The 14,684-nt window shown below is 37.3% G+C and overlaps 1 protein-coding gene across 3 annotated transcripts in view; it reads right to left on the bottom strand.

Moving 5' to 3' along the window:
- Positions 1-287: 287 nt before the first annotated feature.
- Positions 288-14,684, bottom strand: part of RNASEH2B (ribonuclease H2 subunit B) — a 44,356-nt gene continuing 29,959 nt past the window's right edge. For 2 of the 3 annotated variants that reach the window (XM_063333794.1, XM_063333786.1), the window contains exons 8-11: positions 13,866-13,944; positions 12,872-12,914; positions 8,155-8,235; positions 2,125-6,219 (exon numbers count right to left, since the gene is read on the bottom strand). In XM_063333794.1, coding sequence (XP_063189864.1) covers positions 6,112-6,219; positions 8,155-8,235; positions 12,872-12,914; positions 13,866-13,944 — 311 coding nt within the window. In that variant the 3' untranslated portion in view covers positions 2,125-6,111. The other variant, XM_063333803.1, reaches the window with a different exon arrangement.

The following is a 14,684-nucleotide window of genomic DNA, read 5'->3' on the forward strand; positions in this document are numbered from 1 at the left end:
ATCTATCTCAGGATTCATCATTTCCTTCCACTCAGTCTAAGGATTACCGACAAGCCCGTGGAGGCTAGCAGTATTAGTAGTCCGACTGCACTGCATGCTCTTTGCATTTCTCTCTGAAATTAATGAAGTAATAATCAAGAAATTATTCCAAAGGTATTTATTTCTTTCTTGTACATGAATCAAAAATAAAATCATACAAAAAACACTTTACTGAAATATATAATCTTATTCATACATCAACCATTTTTTTTTAATATAAGATAGAAAAATAGAAATTTCATCTTGGACCCACATAATATTTTTGCAGTACTGTCTAGAAAACTATGTTAAAATAATTTTTGTTCCTTGAAAAGGGACAGTGCACATCGCTTAACCAGATACACGTAAAAATAACAAAAAGAACTCAGTGCAAATTTCTAAAATAAGCATTCATTTCCTTTCATACATGATTTCTAAATGATTAACAGTTCAGGTTTTTCATATTCTGAAACAAGAGCTGATAAAAATCAGTTGAAAAGAAAGCTGAAGAAGCTATTGACTCTTTGTCTTGGAACTTAGTTTTCAGCACTGTCCTAAGAAACTCCTCTTGGAGTTCTCGTTTGATTTGAATTTGCCAGAGTGGAAGCAAAATATCTTTGAACTTCTTACCTAGAATGCTTCAAATACATTTGAGCTTCACACACATTTTAGCCATTTGCTGTAGGTGTCTATGAACTGGGGTCATAGCTAAAAATTACAGAAGTACACATTCATTATGTTCAATATCTTGCCAATTAAAACTTTTTAAAACTTTTGTAGCGAAGAGTTAGATATTAATGGGAATTTGATAAACACGTATTTCAGTTGAAAACATGACACTGCATCGGACACAGATCAGGACCTCATTAGCATCCATCTTTTGCGTGTTTTACGTAGACTCAAGTTGACATTATCATTGAAGTTCACTCCACAAAAAGTGTCTTTTACATGACTAAAAAAAATAATAAATAATTAGGTCTTTTTTTATTACTTGGAGGATTCAATAGGTTTGGTTTAGTTCTCAACACAAAATGTACATGTTATTGCATACATGTTTCTAAGGCTTCAACCCCTTAGAAAAAAAAAAAAAGAAGTAAACTCACAATACAACTTCTCCATCTGCCCTTCTGAACACACATCCTACCTCAAGCTTTAGGACTTCAAGAGTCAAACCGTCCACACAACCAGAGCCAGGTGACATCTTCTGGGTAAAAGGTCAGGGTTGGGCAAAACCATTTAAATCACACTCAGTGAAATAATTTCCAAAAATGTAAATGTATTAAAAAATAGAGTTAACTTTTTTTTTTCATTTTGGATGATTCTAAGTCTGAACATCGGACTCCAAGTCCAAAAAGGCCATCTTGCTGAATTTGGCTAGATTTTGAAGAAGAAAGGAGAAAATTGCAGACAACATATTTTGCTATGCACCTTCTAAAACTTGTAATTATGGCCACTAAAATCATATACTGTTAAAAAACGAGTACAAAAAAGGAAAGTTCATACAAAATCAAGTAATTATTTAAGACTTGCTCAAGGATGCTGTTGGTCTGACCTTGCAAAATACTTAGGCAGGTGCTTAATTTTAAGCATGTGAGTCATTGTGCCAAGAGAGATTTTATGGTGAACACTAATGCACAAATATTAGTTAAGACTGGCTCTTCCACTTCAAGATAAGCATGGACTTAAGTGCTTTGCTGGATATGGATCAGGATGCTCAGCACCTAACAGGACTTTAGGCGCTGATCCAGCAAAGCACTTATCCACACGAACACCACTGCTGACTTTAAGATCACTGCTCATGTGCTTAACATTAGGCATGCTCGTAAGTGCTTTCCTGGAAGGGCCCGATAGACCAATAGTGTATAAGCTATAAAATTTGAAGCAGTGTATGTTTAACACACCGCATATTTAACAATGTTAATCTGCTGAGATTTGCTTTTTCTTGGAACAGGGCATGTCTAACTTCAAGCATTTATTTTCAGAAAGTGCGTAAAAAAAGCCTTTAAAAGCTGCTTTGAGATTATGGCAAGTTAAAATAATATTAGCAAGTCTCCTTATGCTCCTTTCATTTCTTTTTTGCACGTCTTTGCGCAGGCATCTGAAAAGGAAAGAGAAAACCCAAGTCATAAACAGTAATCTATTCAAATAAGCATCCATACATTTAGTTTCTCCTCTAAAAAGCATCATCAGATGCAAGTCAACACCTGAAAACAAGCATCACTAAACTCTTCTAAAAATTTCAGATCTGAATGCAAATCCTGCCAACTATGCCTTTTCCACTGCAAATATTCAAATCACCAATTGTCACTTCTACAAATAGAACTAAGTTTATTACTTAAGACTGAAAATGATGTGCAAGTCCAACCCTTACACATCCCTAAGTCAGTGCTGGTATTTCCATATTAAGTTTTCCGTGCCCACTGCTGTCAATCCGTTTGCAATGTGAAGTCTAAAAAAGGGGAAACGTAAGAGCTGCTTAATCCCAAAACAACAACTATAAATGCATCACAACTTGTCAGATATTTACATGAACATGTAGAGATGGCATGTTAATGCCAAAAAGAAGTAAAGTAAGACCACATTTCTACAACGGTGCTGGCATATTGTTTCATACTAAGCTAACCAAGGAAGAAATAGCAAAGCAGCACTTCATAATGACCTACTGCTACTGCTGGCCAGGCATAGTAACTATATTTAAATCCTCGTTGTGGTAGGAAATATTGTTTTATGTATTTGGCACCACATGCTCTTCATAACTTCTTACAGCTACATGTTGAGGAAGTTTCAAAGTTACTAAATGTATTTCATTCTTTCCTAAAGGGAAAAGAGTTTTTGTTTTCATGTGAAAGCTCTAATGGCTTTTGGAAATGGCTTATTTTTTTTTGTCATGCACCAATTCCTGCTCAAGCAAAAGCCCAGTCACTAATAAAATTACTATTGTTGTAAGTTACGGCATAGCTAACAGATGAAGTCGAGATGCGACACACAAAAGCACACCGCATCTATGCACAGAGGAAGAACTCTAGACTTAGTCCTTGAGTGCAGCGGCAGATGTGAAAATCATGTACAGAGAAGGAAAAAAAAAAAGTCAGTATCCCAGACCAGAAGTCAGCACAAAGGCCTCCCATCTTGATCAGAATTGTCCTCCTCCTGTCCTAAATTCTGACCAGAGAAACTGGGACGTTTTCTTAGAAGAAAGGTTCTTGAACTGTTCAGTCAATGAAAAGACGCATTTCCAAAATTTATTTCACAAAACTTTTGAACTACTAAAAACCACAGCCCTAAAACTAACAGATGTAAATATCCAGAAGAAGAGCTTCTGCCATGCATCTGTCCTACCCCATAGTTCCTGTTTCTAATGTAACCCTCTCCCACTCTTGGTTTTCCACTCAAATATCCATCCCATGCTTGTCTGCCCTCACATCTTCTTGGAATTAAGAGATACACAATTCCTTTCCTCTTATTTACCAAAATACTCCCCAAGATGGTGCTGACTGCACAAAACTTCTCCATTGACATGATAGTACGTGCCTGCTCTTTCTTTTTTCCATAACATTATCCTGCACTTTGAGTGGTGGTTTTCAAAAGTTGCCATCATTGGTGCATCCCTTCTCCTACTGATATGAAGCTGGGAGTTGCCTGTCAAACTGCTGGGCTAGGCTGAATATTTTTCAAAATCTAACCCTTCACTTCATGACTGCAATTGCTCATTCTGGGCTCACCAAATGCTAGCTCTTTCCAATCACAGAATTGTAGAATTGTCTCGCATGGAAGAGATCTTTCAGATCATCGAGTCCAACCAACCAAGTGTCCAACCACCATAGCAAGGACCCATTGGATAAACCAACTGGTGCTGCTACAGGGCTGGTCTTCCTTTACAGCCCAGACAAGTAAGGTAGGAAAAAACCAAGACGGCAATTCTAAAGGTGGTGCCCATAGAAATTGTCACGTACATTGACACCTACTATTAATTTTTAAACTTGTCTGATAGTTGATGTCAGAAAAGGAAAGTTTACTGATAGGGCTGGTGAAATTCTGCCAAAGACAGCTGAACAACAAGGCAGTGTGGTATAACAGGAATTTCTCCACGTAGCAATTACTGGGTTTTTTCCTTTGTCCCCTATTGCTCCCCACCTCCTTATACTGTCTCAGAAAGTTGACATTCATTACTGGAATTTTATTAAAGCACCAAATGGCCTGGGATAATAGATTCTAACTGAAAAAAATCAATGAAGTCTCTTCATCTCAATCACACACGTCTCAACCTACATTCAAACACTGGTACTATGGGCTGATTTTCAGATAATCCGCTTCAGACAAACATTTTTAGAACAGGGGAACATTAACTGCACGCTATTGGGAGGCCATTCACATTTGTTAAATTAATATCTCTGTAATTAGGGATAATAATTCCATATATTTCAGAATATTTTCCTCTATGTGGAATTCCAACCATACTGACTTCCCCATTTACAAACTATGCCCGACACTTTGAAAAAACCACTGGTCTGAAAGGCACACAAACCCCAACAACAATTGCAAAACTACAAATTGCAAAAAAACTACAACTACAATGACAACTGCAACACAGAGCAAGGCTTCTCATTCATTTCTGGTTGGAAGAGAATGCCACAGAGCTCTATAACCTAACAGACACCCCTGTAATCCATGGGTTGTAAGCAGCAGCAAGTAAGTCTGAAGTGGAAAAATGGCATAGTTACCAAAAATGAAGAAACTCCTAGTTTCTCTGAAACTCCCCTTTATCGAGAGATACAGGTAGATTCGCAGATTCTCTACTGAGCTGAAGTAGCAAAGAATGGCGTATATTAAATTGTGTCTTTCTAAAACACACATTGCAGCTGATTCACAGTAATGGCTCAGCGCAACAACTGGTGGATGAAACTATGAGTCAGTGTTGTCCAGAACTGGCTAGACCTACACAAACCTATACAACTAGACCTATACACCTATGCAGTGACTCCATCTCTTTTTCAATTCTGTGAATCAGGGAAACTGCAACATAGCAGATAGCTATCCCTCTGAATATATAGCAATACTCTGTAATGAGGGAAGAACACACCCAAGAGTGAGTAGTGTGTTTTAAGTAACAGTACTACCTTGTGCAAAACTTCATAAAACTAAACCTTATCCAAGACACTCATACTTAAGCTTTTGAATTACACATCCAGCTGAAAATAAGCTTCTTTAAAAGCCCCAGTTTTGCCTTTAAACAAATGTTTCGCTGATTTTTTTTCGTAAGGACCTATTGACCTTGGAATTGAACAGAAAAATACCCCTATATTGCTATGTGTTAAGAGATTTATCATGTAAGCCCAAAGTGATGTTGTAATTCTTTAAGGATTAAAATTTATACACAGGAAAATACCAAACCCCCTTAAGAAATGTCCTGAAGCCTAATCTAACTCTTGAAACATACAGCAAATACAACAAGCACAAATTTGTTACACAAAGCACTTTATTGCATTACATGCGCATTGACATTTATTGCAATTTGTTTCCAGCATATTCAAAACAACCAAAATCCCAATATAGTCACTAACTTTGCCTCTATAAATTGCCACCAACGGCAATGCTTACATCAGCAATTAGATTTGGGTCAACATAAAAATCCAACGATGTCATCCTACTCTGGTGTTATACCGGGTAAAAATCTCCAGAAAGTCTCAAAAAATAATGCTCCTTACGAACAAAAAAACCTCTCCTTAAAAACCTCAAAGGAGGGCATGTTTCCAGCCCAGAATGGAGTGCAATGGAGAAAACTCTGTGGTGGCCCTGACTGAGCTTGCTCTAGAACAAGCAGCGGTACAGTATGGTACTATGCTAAACCTTGCTTCTCAGCTGACAGGACCATGCTAATGCAGCTCGGCTACCTTCCTGACCCAGGCTGGAACATCTGCACGGTACCGCCTCGCCCCACTGAGGCATAATAGCTTTGTCTCACACCCACTCACAGATCTCTTCATCACCCTCCACCACATACGCAAACATGCCCTGCAGATACTATACTAACAAATAACACCAGGAGACATCTTTATCTTAACATAAAAATAACCATTGTTCAAGTACAAGTCTTTATTTTGATGCTTTAGGTTTGGAGCTGAAGAACATAGAAATGGATTTCATTCCACTCTTATCAACTTTGGCCAGAGCCTTCTGTGCTGCAGACATCTTGCTGTTTGCCTGTCAGTGAAATGATAAACAGAATAAGTTAAGCAGCATCTCCATAGGAAGGGAGTATAAGATACAAACTCCTAAATACAGAAGTCAAGCAAGAAGCTGAATTGCTTTTTTAGTACACAGCAGTAAAGATAATGTTATGCAGGCTTTAAATTGTAGGAGAAAAACCTTACTAAACAAATTTGAGATTATTCAAACAGAAAAATACTTGTCACGAATTACTTAACCTCAGACAAAGACAGTGAATCAATTACAAGGACAAGGAGATGAAACATCTTTCCTTTCTGCAGAATGAGGTATCCCAACTCAAACGTTTACTTTGGGATAATCCCTGAGTGTACATTAAGAGGAATAATGCATGCAATGTAACAGATGCATACTGTACCCTCCAACTCAATCGCATGATTATGCTGTCAAGCAGGTTGAATTACAACCTTGCATTACAGATGATGAATAATTCACACAGATTTATTATCAAAGTCTCTATGCACAGTGAAATAAAGGGAAAATAGATGGAAGAACTAAGAATGAAGAAGGTAACTAACATTTGCAAAGCACTTCGAGGCCACTGGGAAAACTTCCCAGACTTTTACACCTAAAACACATTTTATGAGCCATGTTTTATAGAGCTGACCTCTTTTCTTTCTTACATTTTAAAATGTTATGTTTTAAATCTCTAGCTGTTTTCCCTATTAAGAAAACTTTGCATTGACCTTTATTTATGATACTCCTCAGTCTGCAGGACTTCACAATTACAATACTTGAGATCGGCTAGAAAGTAATGGATAGGATGGAGATATGCAACAACAGTATGATTGTCTGTGTTACTATACAAACAAAAACACTGCCAAGGTATTTAAAAAAGTGTAGTATACTGTACAGAGTCCAAGAGCTATCTTTTCTTTCCCAGATTCTCTCATCAATGTGCTTCATTATTTCAGAAGTATATCATATTTAATGCTAAAATGAATTATCTCTCCTCAGTCTATTTCTATCTTTAGGCTCAGTTCAAAAGCTATAGGTACATAATGGGGGAAAAAGGGAAAGATGCGTATTTTAAACTATTTATCACCTTCACTTAGGGGGCAATCCTCCTCTTACCGCAAAACTAGCATGTGCCCTGAATACAAAAAATTCTGCATGTGTTGGGGGGAGGAAGGAATGCATCTGTCACCAGCTGCTTCTCTTTGCAAAGGGATAAAGAGTAGTCAGCATTAGTCTGGAGGTCACAAGACCAGCACAGAGGGCCTTTTCAGTTCCCAATGGACTGGAGAAGGATTCATTCTCTTTTAGTGTTCAGAGAAATAAGCCAGTGCAATCTCACAACTTTGGCACACACAGAATCTATTTCTTTTCACATCTCTGTTGCTCTCCTAGGAATAGTACAGTGGCAGGCACCACTGGACACAGATTTGAATTGGCCTCCAAACTTGCATTGCAGCTGGCAATCAGCAAGCTCTGTGTTGATTTAACTTCATTAAGCTGACATAAGTAAGTGCACAAGCAATACTTCTAGGTAAAAACAAAGACTGTCTTAGCATCCCTTGGAATTTAAGTGAATGCTGCCATCTTTGTCTCCTTTTCAAATAATTGAAATTTAACAGCTGCTATCACTAAGCCATAGGATTTCTCATCTAAAGATCTCAAAGAGCTTTGCAAACATTAGCTGAGCACCTTAACACATGTCCAAGTCTATGAGGTTCACTGATAAAATACAGTCAAACAGTAACAGTAGAGAAGAGTTCAGAATGGGACATTAAGACTATGAAAATTAAATTAAACTTGATCGAAAAGTTCAAGGAGATATAACTACAGACATCTGCCATCTTGTATTTGTTTTTCTGGTGTGTTTTGGTAGAGAAAAATAGTCAGTTTGTGCTAATGTTGGATATTAATCTATGCTTTAGTAAAACATGAATGAATGCAAGGCTTGCTTACCTTTTTGGGTTTCGGATTGCTGGTGTTAAACTTAGTATAGTCGTCTTCTGCTTCCACAGGGACATCTGATAATTTCCTTTTCTGAAATATTAGAGTGAGGAAGTTGCTCTGTCAACCACTTTTATGATGTACACACATCGAAGTTTAAGGCTTTGGCTTTATAACATAACCATAGCAGCAAAATAGGACTGGCAATCAACTGAAGAATCTGCAGTAACAGTGGAAGATTTCTCTTTGTAATTGTCTTCTTTACATGGGAATATATACCATGTCTACAGTATTTGAAGAGATCATTCAGTGTCATGGGAAGCATTTTCTTCTTCCTAGCCTTCTGAAGAATGACTTCTAGAAATCACTTGAATCCTGCTTTTAACTTCCATGATTGTGACTTTGGTGTCAGAGTCTATTTAGAAAACTTTTACGGAGCAGACCAGACTCTGGTCCCCATGGTGTCATGGAACTGCACAGCAACTGCAGTGTAATTGCTATCTGCCAACACAAGTGGATCGTCATCTAGTCTATTATCTGTTTGTGCACAAGCTTTAGAAGTAATTAGTTTCTACAGTTTGGCAACAGTGAAACACTGACATAGTTCTGCTGACTGCTTCATCGCTTGAATCCAACAGTATGTTAAGAAGCTTGATACTGCGTGTGCTGGGTGCCTTCTAACTTCAGAAATAATGTAAGTGAATGGTTCTCAGCACTTCACATGATCAGGCCGTAAGAATGAATATTTCTTTCCATAAACTGTGAGCATGTGTTTAGTTTAAAGGTGAAAACTTCCTGGTATGTTTCCAAAAGGGAAAAAAAAAGTATATAGTATTTTACAACACTGTATTTTTATTATTATTATATATCTGATATTACTACCCTGTCCTTAATATCCTGTGAAATCTAAACTGCGGCCTTCCTAGTTTTTGTGCCAAAGAGAGTGATTTTGCAAGCAACTTGGATGGTACCACACATTTTAAGATCCTGTTTTATTCATTTTGTTTATGGTGCTTGTGATCTCTCTCTCTCCCCCCCACCCCCTTCTCTTTGGCACAGAAGCCAGGTCTGCAGCTTAGATTTCTCAGCTCTTAGAACGAGATCCAACAGCAGCCTTTTCTTTTGATTTCAATGGGATCTGGATCAGCCTCTCTAGGAGGCTGTTTACTGTGCTGTGATAACATTTTCAAATGACAATCTAATGAATAATTACTATTCTCCTCTTTTTGGAATTTGATAAACAAGTTTTTAAAACTTATTAACAAGATGTCTGCATTTCAGCAAAACATTTGCTGTTTAATTGTAGCAGAGCCTACATATTCTTTGTAGATGTCTGTCATCATCTGCCAATGGCCAGACTCCCTATGCTGACAAACTGGACAGTATGACAATTACAACACAAGATCAATGGCTTACAATTAATACAAAGAATACGTAGTTTTGATTTAATCATTAAATCACAGAGTCCAGACTGTACCCAGTTTACTCTTGTACTAAAAGAGAGAGAATCTGTCGTAGCTTTTCTGTTAACCACTGAAGTTTCTAAATCTCTCCTCCCTTCAGAATTTATTTTAATATAATTTCTAAATATGTGATACATAGGAATATGTGTTAGGAAATACATGTTAGACCCTTCTTTATTTGCAATAATCCTGTACTATGTCTGTCAATACACCTTGCCCTCATGAAAAGAAATGTCAATGCAAGTGAATAAAAATGGTCTGAAGGAGACTAGAGGTTCCAGTGCACAAGCCTGCCTTGCTCCTCTGAGATTGTGAAATATAGGAGCATTTTAATCTTTGAAGTTGCTAAGACTTAAACACAGAAACATCACACACACCCTGGTCAGTGCTCTGGAAATTAATCAGATCCTCAGCAAGATTTCACTGCCCAACAGCTGAACAGTTCTAAGCCTCATTTCCTCTGTAACCAAACTGCCGAAATAAAACTATTTTTAAAAATAGATTCTCAGAACTATCCCAATGGTATAAAAGCTATTCGTACATAATATGTAATGTACATCACATGTAGTTTAATATAGTTGTTGTAACATGCTTATATGGCTAATGAATATCAGTTGGCTCCTGATGTGTGTTTAATATTTCTTACAATGCATAAAGATAATTCTTAACTGAATCAAAGGGCCAAGTAACTGTGCAGCCAGAACAACTGTCCAACCACATGGAAATAACTTATATCCATGGATATACTTTGGAGAACAAATGCTATTAATAACAGTAGGGCCCAATTATTCCTCCATGTGCTAGCTGACATACTGCTTAAAAGAACAGTCACTGAACCAGCCAGAAATGAGGTTATTTTAGACTTTGCTTCGGTAAGTAACAGGGACGTTGCAGGAAAGGTCAGTGTCGTAAGTAACCTAGTTTCAGTAGACTGAGGTGGGCGCCTCAGTTTAAATTAAATTAAATGGAAAGGACAATCAAAAGTGGGGTTCTTGATTCTAGAGGGGCAAACTTTGCAGACCGTATGCCTTACTTCTCTAAGCCAAAGCAAAAGGACTTGATGTGTGAGGAGGACACTTGGAATGTAAAAGAAAAATATGGAAGAAGTGATTTTGGATCTTTTACTTCAAACAAGGTGAAAAATCTTGAAGGAAAAAGCTTTTCAGACTAAACTACATGAATGCTCCCCCTTGCTCACACAGACGCACACATACTTAAATAAAGATACTAGGAGTAAGCAGAATTCTACAATGAACAGGGAAAAAAAGACTGCCAAAAAAAAAAAAAAAGATTTGTTTTAGGGGTCAGGTAATACTGGGATAAAGTGAGAACTGCCAAAAAGTCAAGCTGAGTTAGACCTTGGAAAGGAAATTAAAACAAATAGTAGAAGGTTGTTTAGCCACAGAGGCAAAAAGGGAATCAAAAAAGAAAAAGTGAAGCTGCTATACAGTAAGGATTGGATAGATATTAAAGCTAATCTATGTGTAGCCCCAAAACGGAATAAATCCTTTGCCTCAGTAAATTGTTTTCAATAAAGATGAAGAGGTTAAACATAGGGTCAGAAAAGAGACTAGAAATCACTCTATTCAAGATAGAAGTAAAACTCAGTATGCTGACACTGTTGGGAGACTGTCTCAGAAATCACAAGCCCAGAGGCAAAACCTGGCAACTGTTCTATCAGGTAGGGACCATATTGCTGCAGAATAGCCAAACACCCATCTATATTTAAGGAGGAAAACGTGAAAGAAGGAAGAATAGTTAAAGATACAGAGTAAACGAAAACTAAACATAGGTAGCGCCTACTGACTTATCTTTTTTTTTTCTCAAAGATAACAGAAAATGTGTTATCAGACAGAAAATGTGAAGCATTGCCAGAGGACTTTTTATGGTGCCGCTTAAGCAACTGAAATCATAGAAAACAAAGATTGCATAAGAATTTTAAGGTAGGTAAGAAATTGGCTAAAAGGGAAACAAAGGTAAATAATGCAGAAAGGGATATCATTGGATTGGATGGAGATGATTACTGGAGCATCATGATCAATATCTATTCAAAATGTTCATTCATTGTTAAATAAAGATAACAGCATGCTAACATTTGCTGAACGTACACCACTGAGTAGCAGTATGAACACCTAAAGAGCTTTTAACACTGGGAAGGAAAAGCCAGAGAACTTTCAAGACTGGAAACATTACAAACAGATGAAATTTACAGAAGTGCAAGGTCATGTACACAGCAGCTAACTGCATGAATTTCTCGTAAATCTGAATGCTGATCAACTAAAAACTGCAGTGGAGAAAAACAAACAACTGTGTGTCCTAACCGTTCAGAGCATGACTATCTGGTACATCACACTGTAATAGAGGTAAATGGGATTCTAAGATGTAATGAGATAAAGTACTTCCACTTAAGACAAGAAGGGAAGAATACCATCACATTGTACCGGTAAAGGTTTTATCATGAATAATTACATATGATTCTGGTCACCTGCTTTGAAACAATTGAACTCATTTTGGAATAGGTGTAAAGAAATGTTCCTGCAATGATGAGGGAATGGAGAACCCATCTTACACAACCAACTTTGGCTTCACAAAATGAAAACAGGAAGGATATATGTTTTCCCTTTACACATTGAGAGAACAAATGTTAGGGAGGGAAAAGAGCCACTTCAATTAAAAAAACCCCAAAATAATAATGTTAGTAGAAAAGCGCAAGGGAATAAATTGGCCACGAATAAATTCAAGGTGGAATTTACAGGAAGGTTTCCGAGCATCAGAGGAATGAGGTTATAGAACAGTCTTCCAAGAGAAGTAATGGAAATAAAAAATCCTAATGAGACTTACAGTGAAGAATGGTCAGTGTATAAGAGATTATCCAACATGGTTGTCTGGGAATCCATGACCCAGGAGGTCCCTTTCAGGGTCCTCATAAATTACATATGAAAAAAACCCTATGAGGTCATATTGTCTCATCAACCTCAATAAAACTAAATAAGCAAAATACGTATGAAAACACTGCTGACCAAAACCATAAAATATGTCTCTCTCTTTCCCTCCCCTTTTCAAACAGGAACACCAACCAAAATGTTTCTTATTGAAAAATATGAAGTACCCTGTAAATTTCTTGCGTTATTTCAGACTGGCTTTTCTCAAGGCCAACTTACTTTTTGTACTGGTTCCCAGTGCTTGGCCTAGCCTAGTTTTAATTATAATTCGGAGAAATTAGCTTACAACACAATGTATCTGTCAATATCTTAATGTTCTCCTACCTTCAGCGGTGGCTCTGGTGCTGGGCTTTTAAGTTCTGGGAGTCTGTAGAACAAAATATTTTAAGTTATAAATTAAGGCAGCCGGATTGTGCAACTTAAAGCTTGTTAATTCCTTCCCCACAAAGGCTGCTTTGGTTATCAGCTGCTCACACGTGGCATGCGTTTGCAAAAAAAGCAGTTCATGGACTCTGTATTTCTGACTTAGATAAGTAAAACAGCCAGGCACCATACAGAAACATTGTCTCTTTTAAAAAAGTTCTTCGATCTGGCAACAAAACAGGAGAACTCCACCTTGCTTTTGAAAACCTTGGCTATTTGTAAGACGATATTATAAAGCACATAACATCTCTTCAATGAAATTGTTAAGCTATGGGACTTCAAGCTGCAAATTGCATGTTTTTCCATAGTCCATCATAACAGAACCCTTTGAAAAGAACTGAACTGAGGGGCAGGTGCAGGGTCCCAGTGATGCTCCAAGCAAAGTCTGACGCTGGCAGGGAACACCAAGATGAGTATGATGGCTTATCTTCCAGATTTAAACGTAAACTAATACAGGTTAGATATGTGAAATCAAATCCCAGCAGCACTGAGTGAATAGGGAAAAGAAAAGGGGACTGGGGATGAGGATTCTACTCCTGGCTCTGCTGCTTATGCTCGACAATTCTGGACAAACTGCTTTAACTCTTTGGATTTCCTTCCCTGCCTTGCTCTAAAATGGGATACATTGCTCACGGTTTCATAATGCAACTGTGGTAACAGATGTATCAGACTTTTATATTACATCTCTCCTCCAGCCCAGGGTCCTTAGCATCATAGGAATACCAGAAAGACATAATCTACATTTGAAATACTCAAATTTAAAGTGTGGCAAATATAATCTCATTGTGTCATTCATTGCAACCTTGACAAACAAATTGCAGTATTCAACAGAAATGGCCACAAGGACATTAACGCATTCCATATAAAACTAGCAGCTAGCAGGAACAATACTTACCCTAAGTATTTTAGTAAGTCCTTACTCAGATCTTCAGGAATATATTCTGATATTAACCCATGGGCATACCGTACATAGTCTTCAGAAACAGGGCACAGAGTGGAAACGAGAAGAAAAAGAACATTCTCATGATACAGTCACGTTGCCTTAGCCATGTTGCATGCGCTACCATAAATCATAAGGTTGAATTAATAGTAAGAGACTTCTAATGGATACACTGTGATGGTTCCCTGTGTTGAGTAGTTTATGTTATATGACACTTGTAGGTTTATTTAAAAAGTAAAGACTTACTACACTCACTTTGTCAGCACATGTTATTAATATCGGCTGTATGTACTTTACAAAAGCTGTTCACTTTCTGAGAATACTAGATATCATGTATTTTTCCAAAGAAATTAAATTTTAAAAACCTGCAAAAGTAAAAAGCTGACTCAACAGAACACGCAATCATTAATTTTAAAGCATCTGGATCTTACAATTATTTGGCAAGGCCTTCAGTACTAAAGTACATTTTCTGGCTTCAACTGAAAACAATTAGATGAGACAATGAGTCTATTTCAAAGTCTTGTACTTAATTTCAGTACTTTACAGAAAATGCCAAGGCCTATCTAAACATCACTGGCAAGACGGGATAATGATCTGTGGAAATATGAACTACTAGAAGCTGTTTTCAGTACAGGGCATTCCTGCTATAAACATCGTTCTGAGAGACTGGGGAAAAAAAAGTGACCCTTTTATAACATGAAGCCCTAAACCAGATCTTTTCTGTTCACTTTCTACACAAGCACTTACTGATCATGGGCTGGATCTTTTAAACTT

The sequence above is a fragment of the Chroicocephalus ridibundus genome, chromosome 1, assembly GCF_963924245.1.
Source record: "Chroicocephalus ridibundus chromosome 1, bChrRid1.1, whole genome shotgun sequence".
NCBI classification, from domain to species: Eukaryota; Metazoa; Chordata; class Aves; order Charadriiformes; family Laridae; genus Chroicocephalus; species Chroicocephalus ridibundus.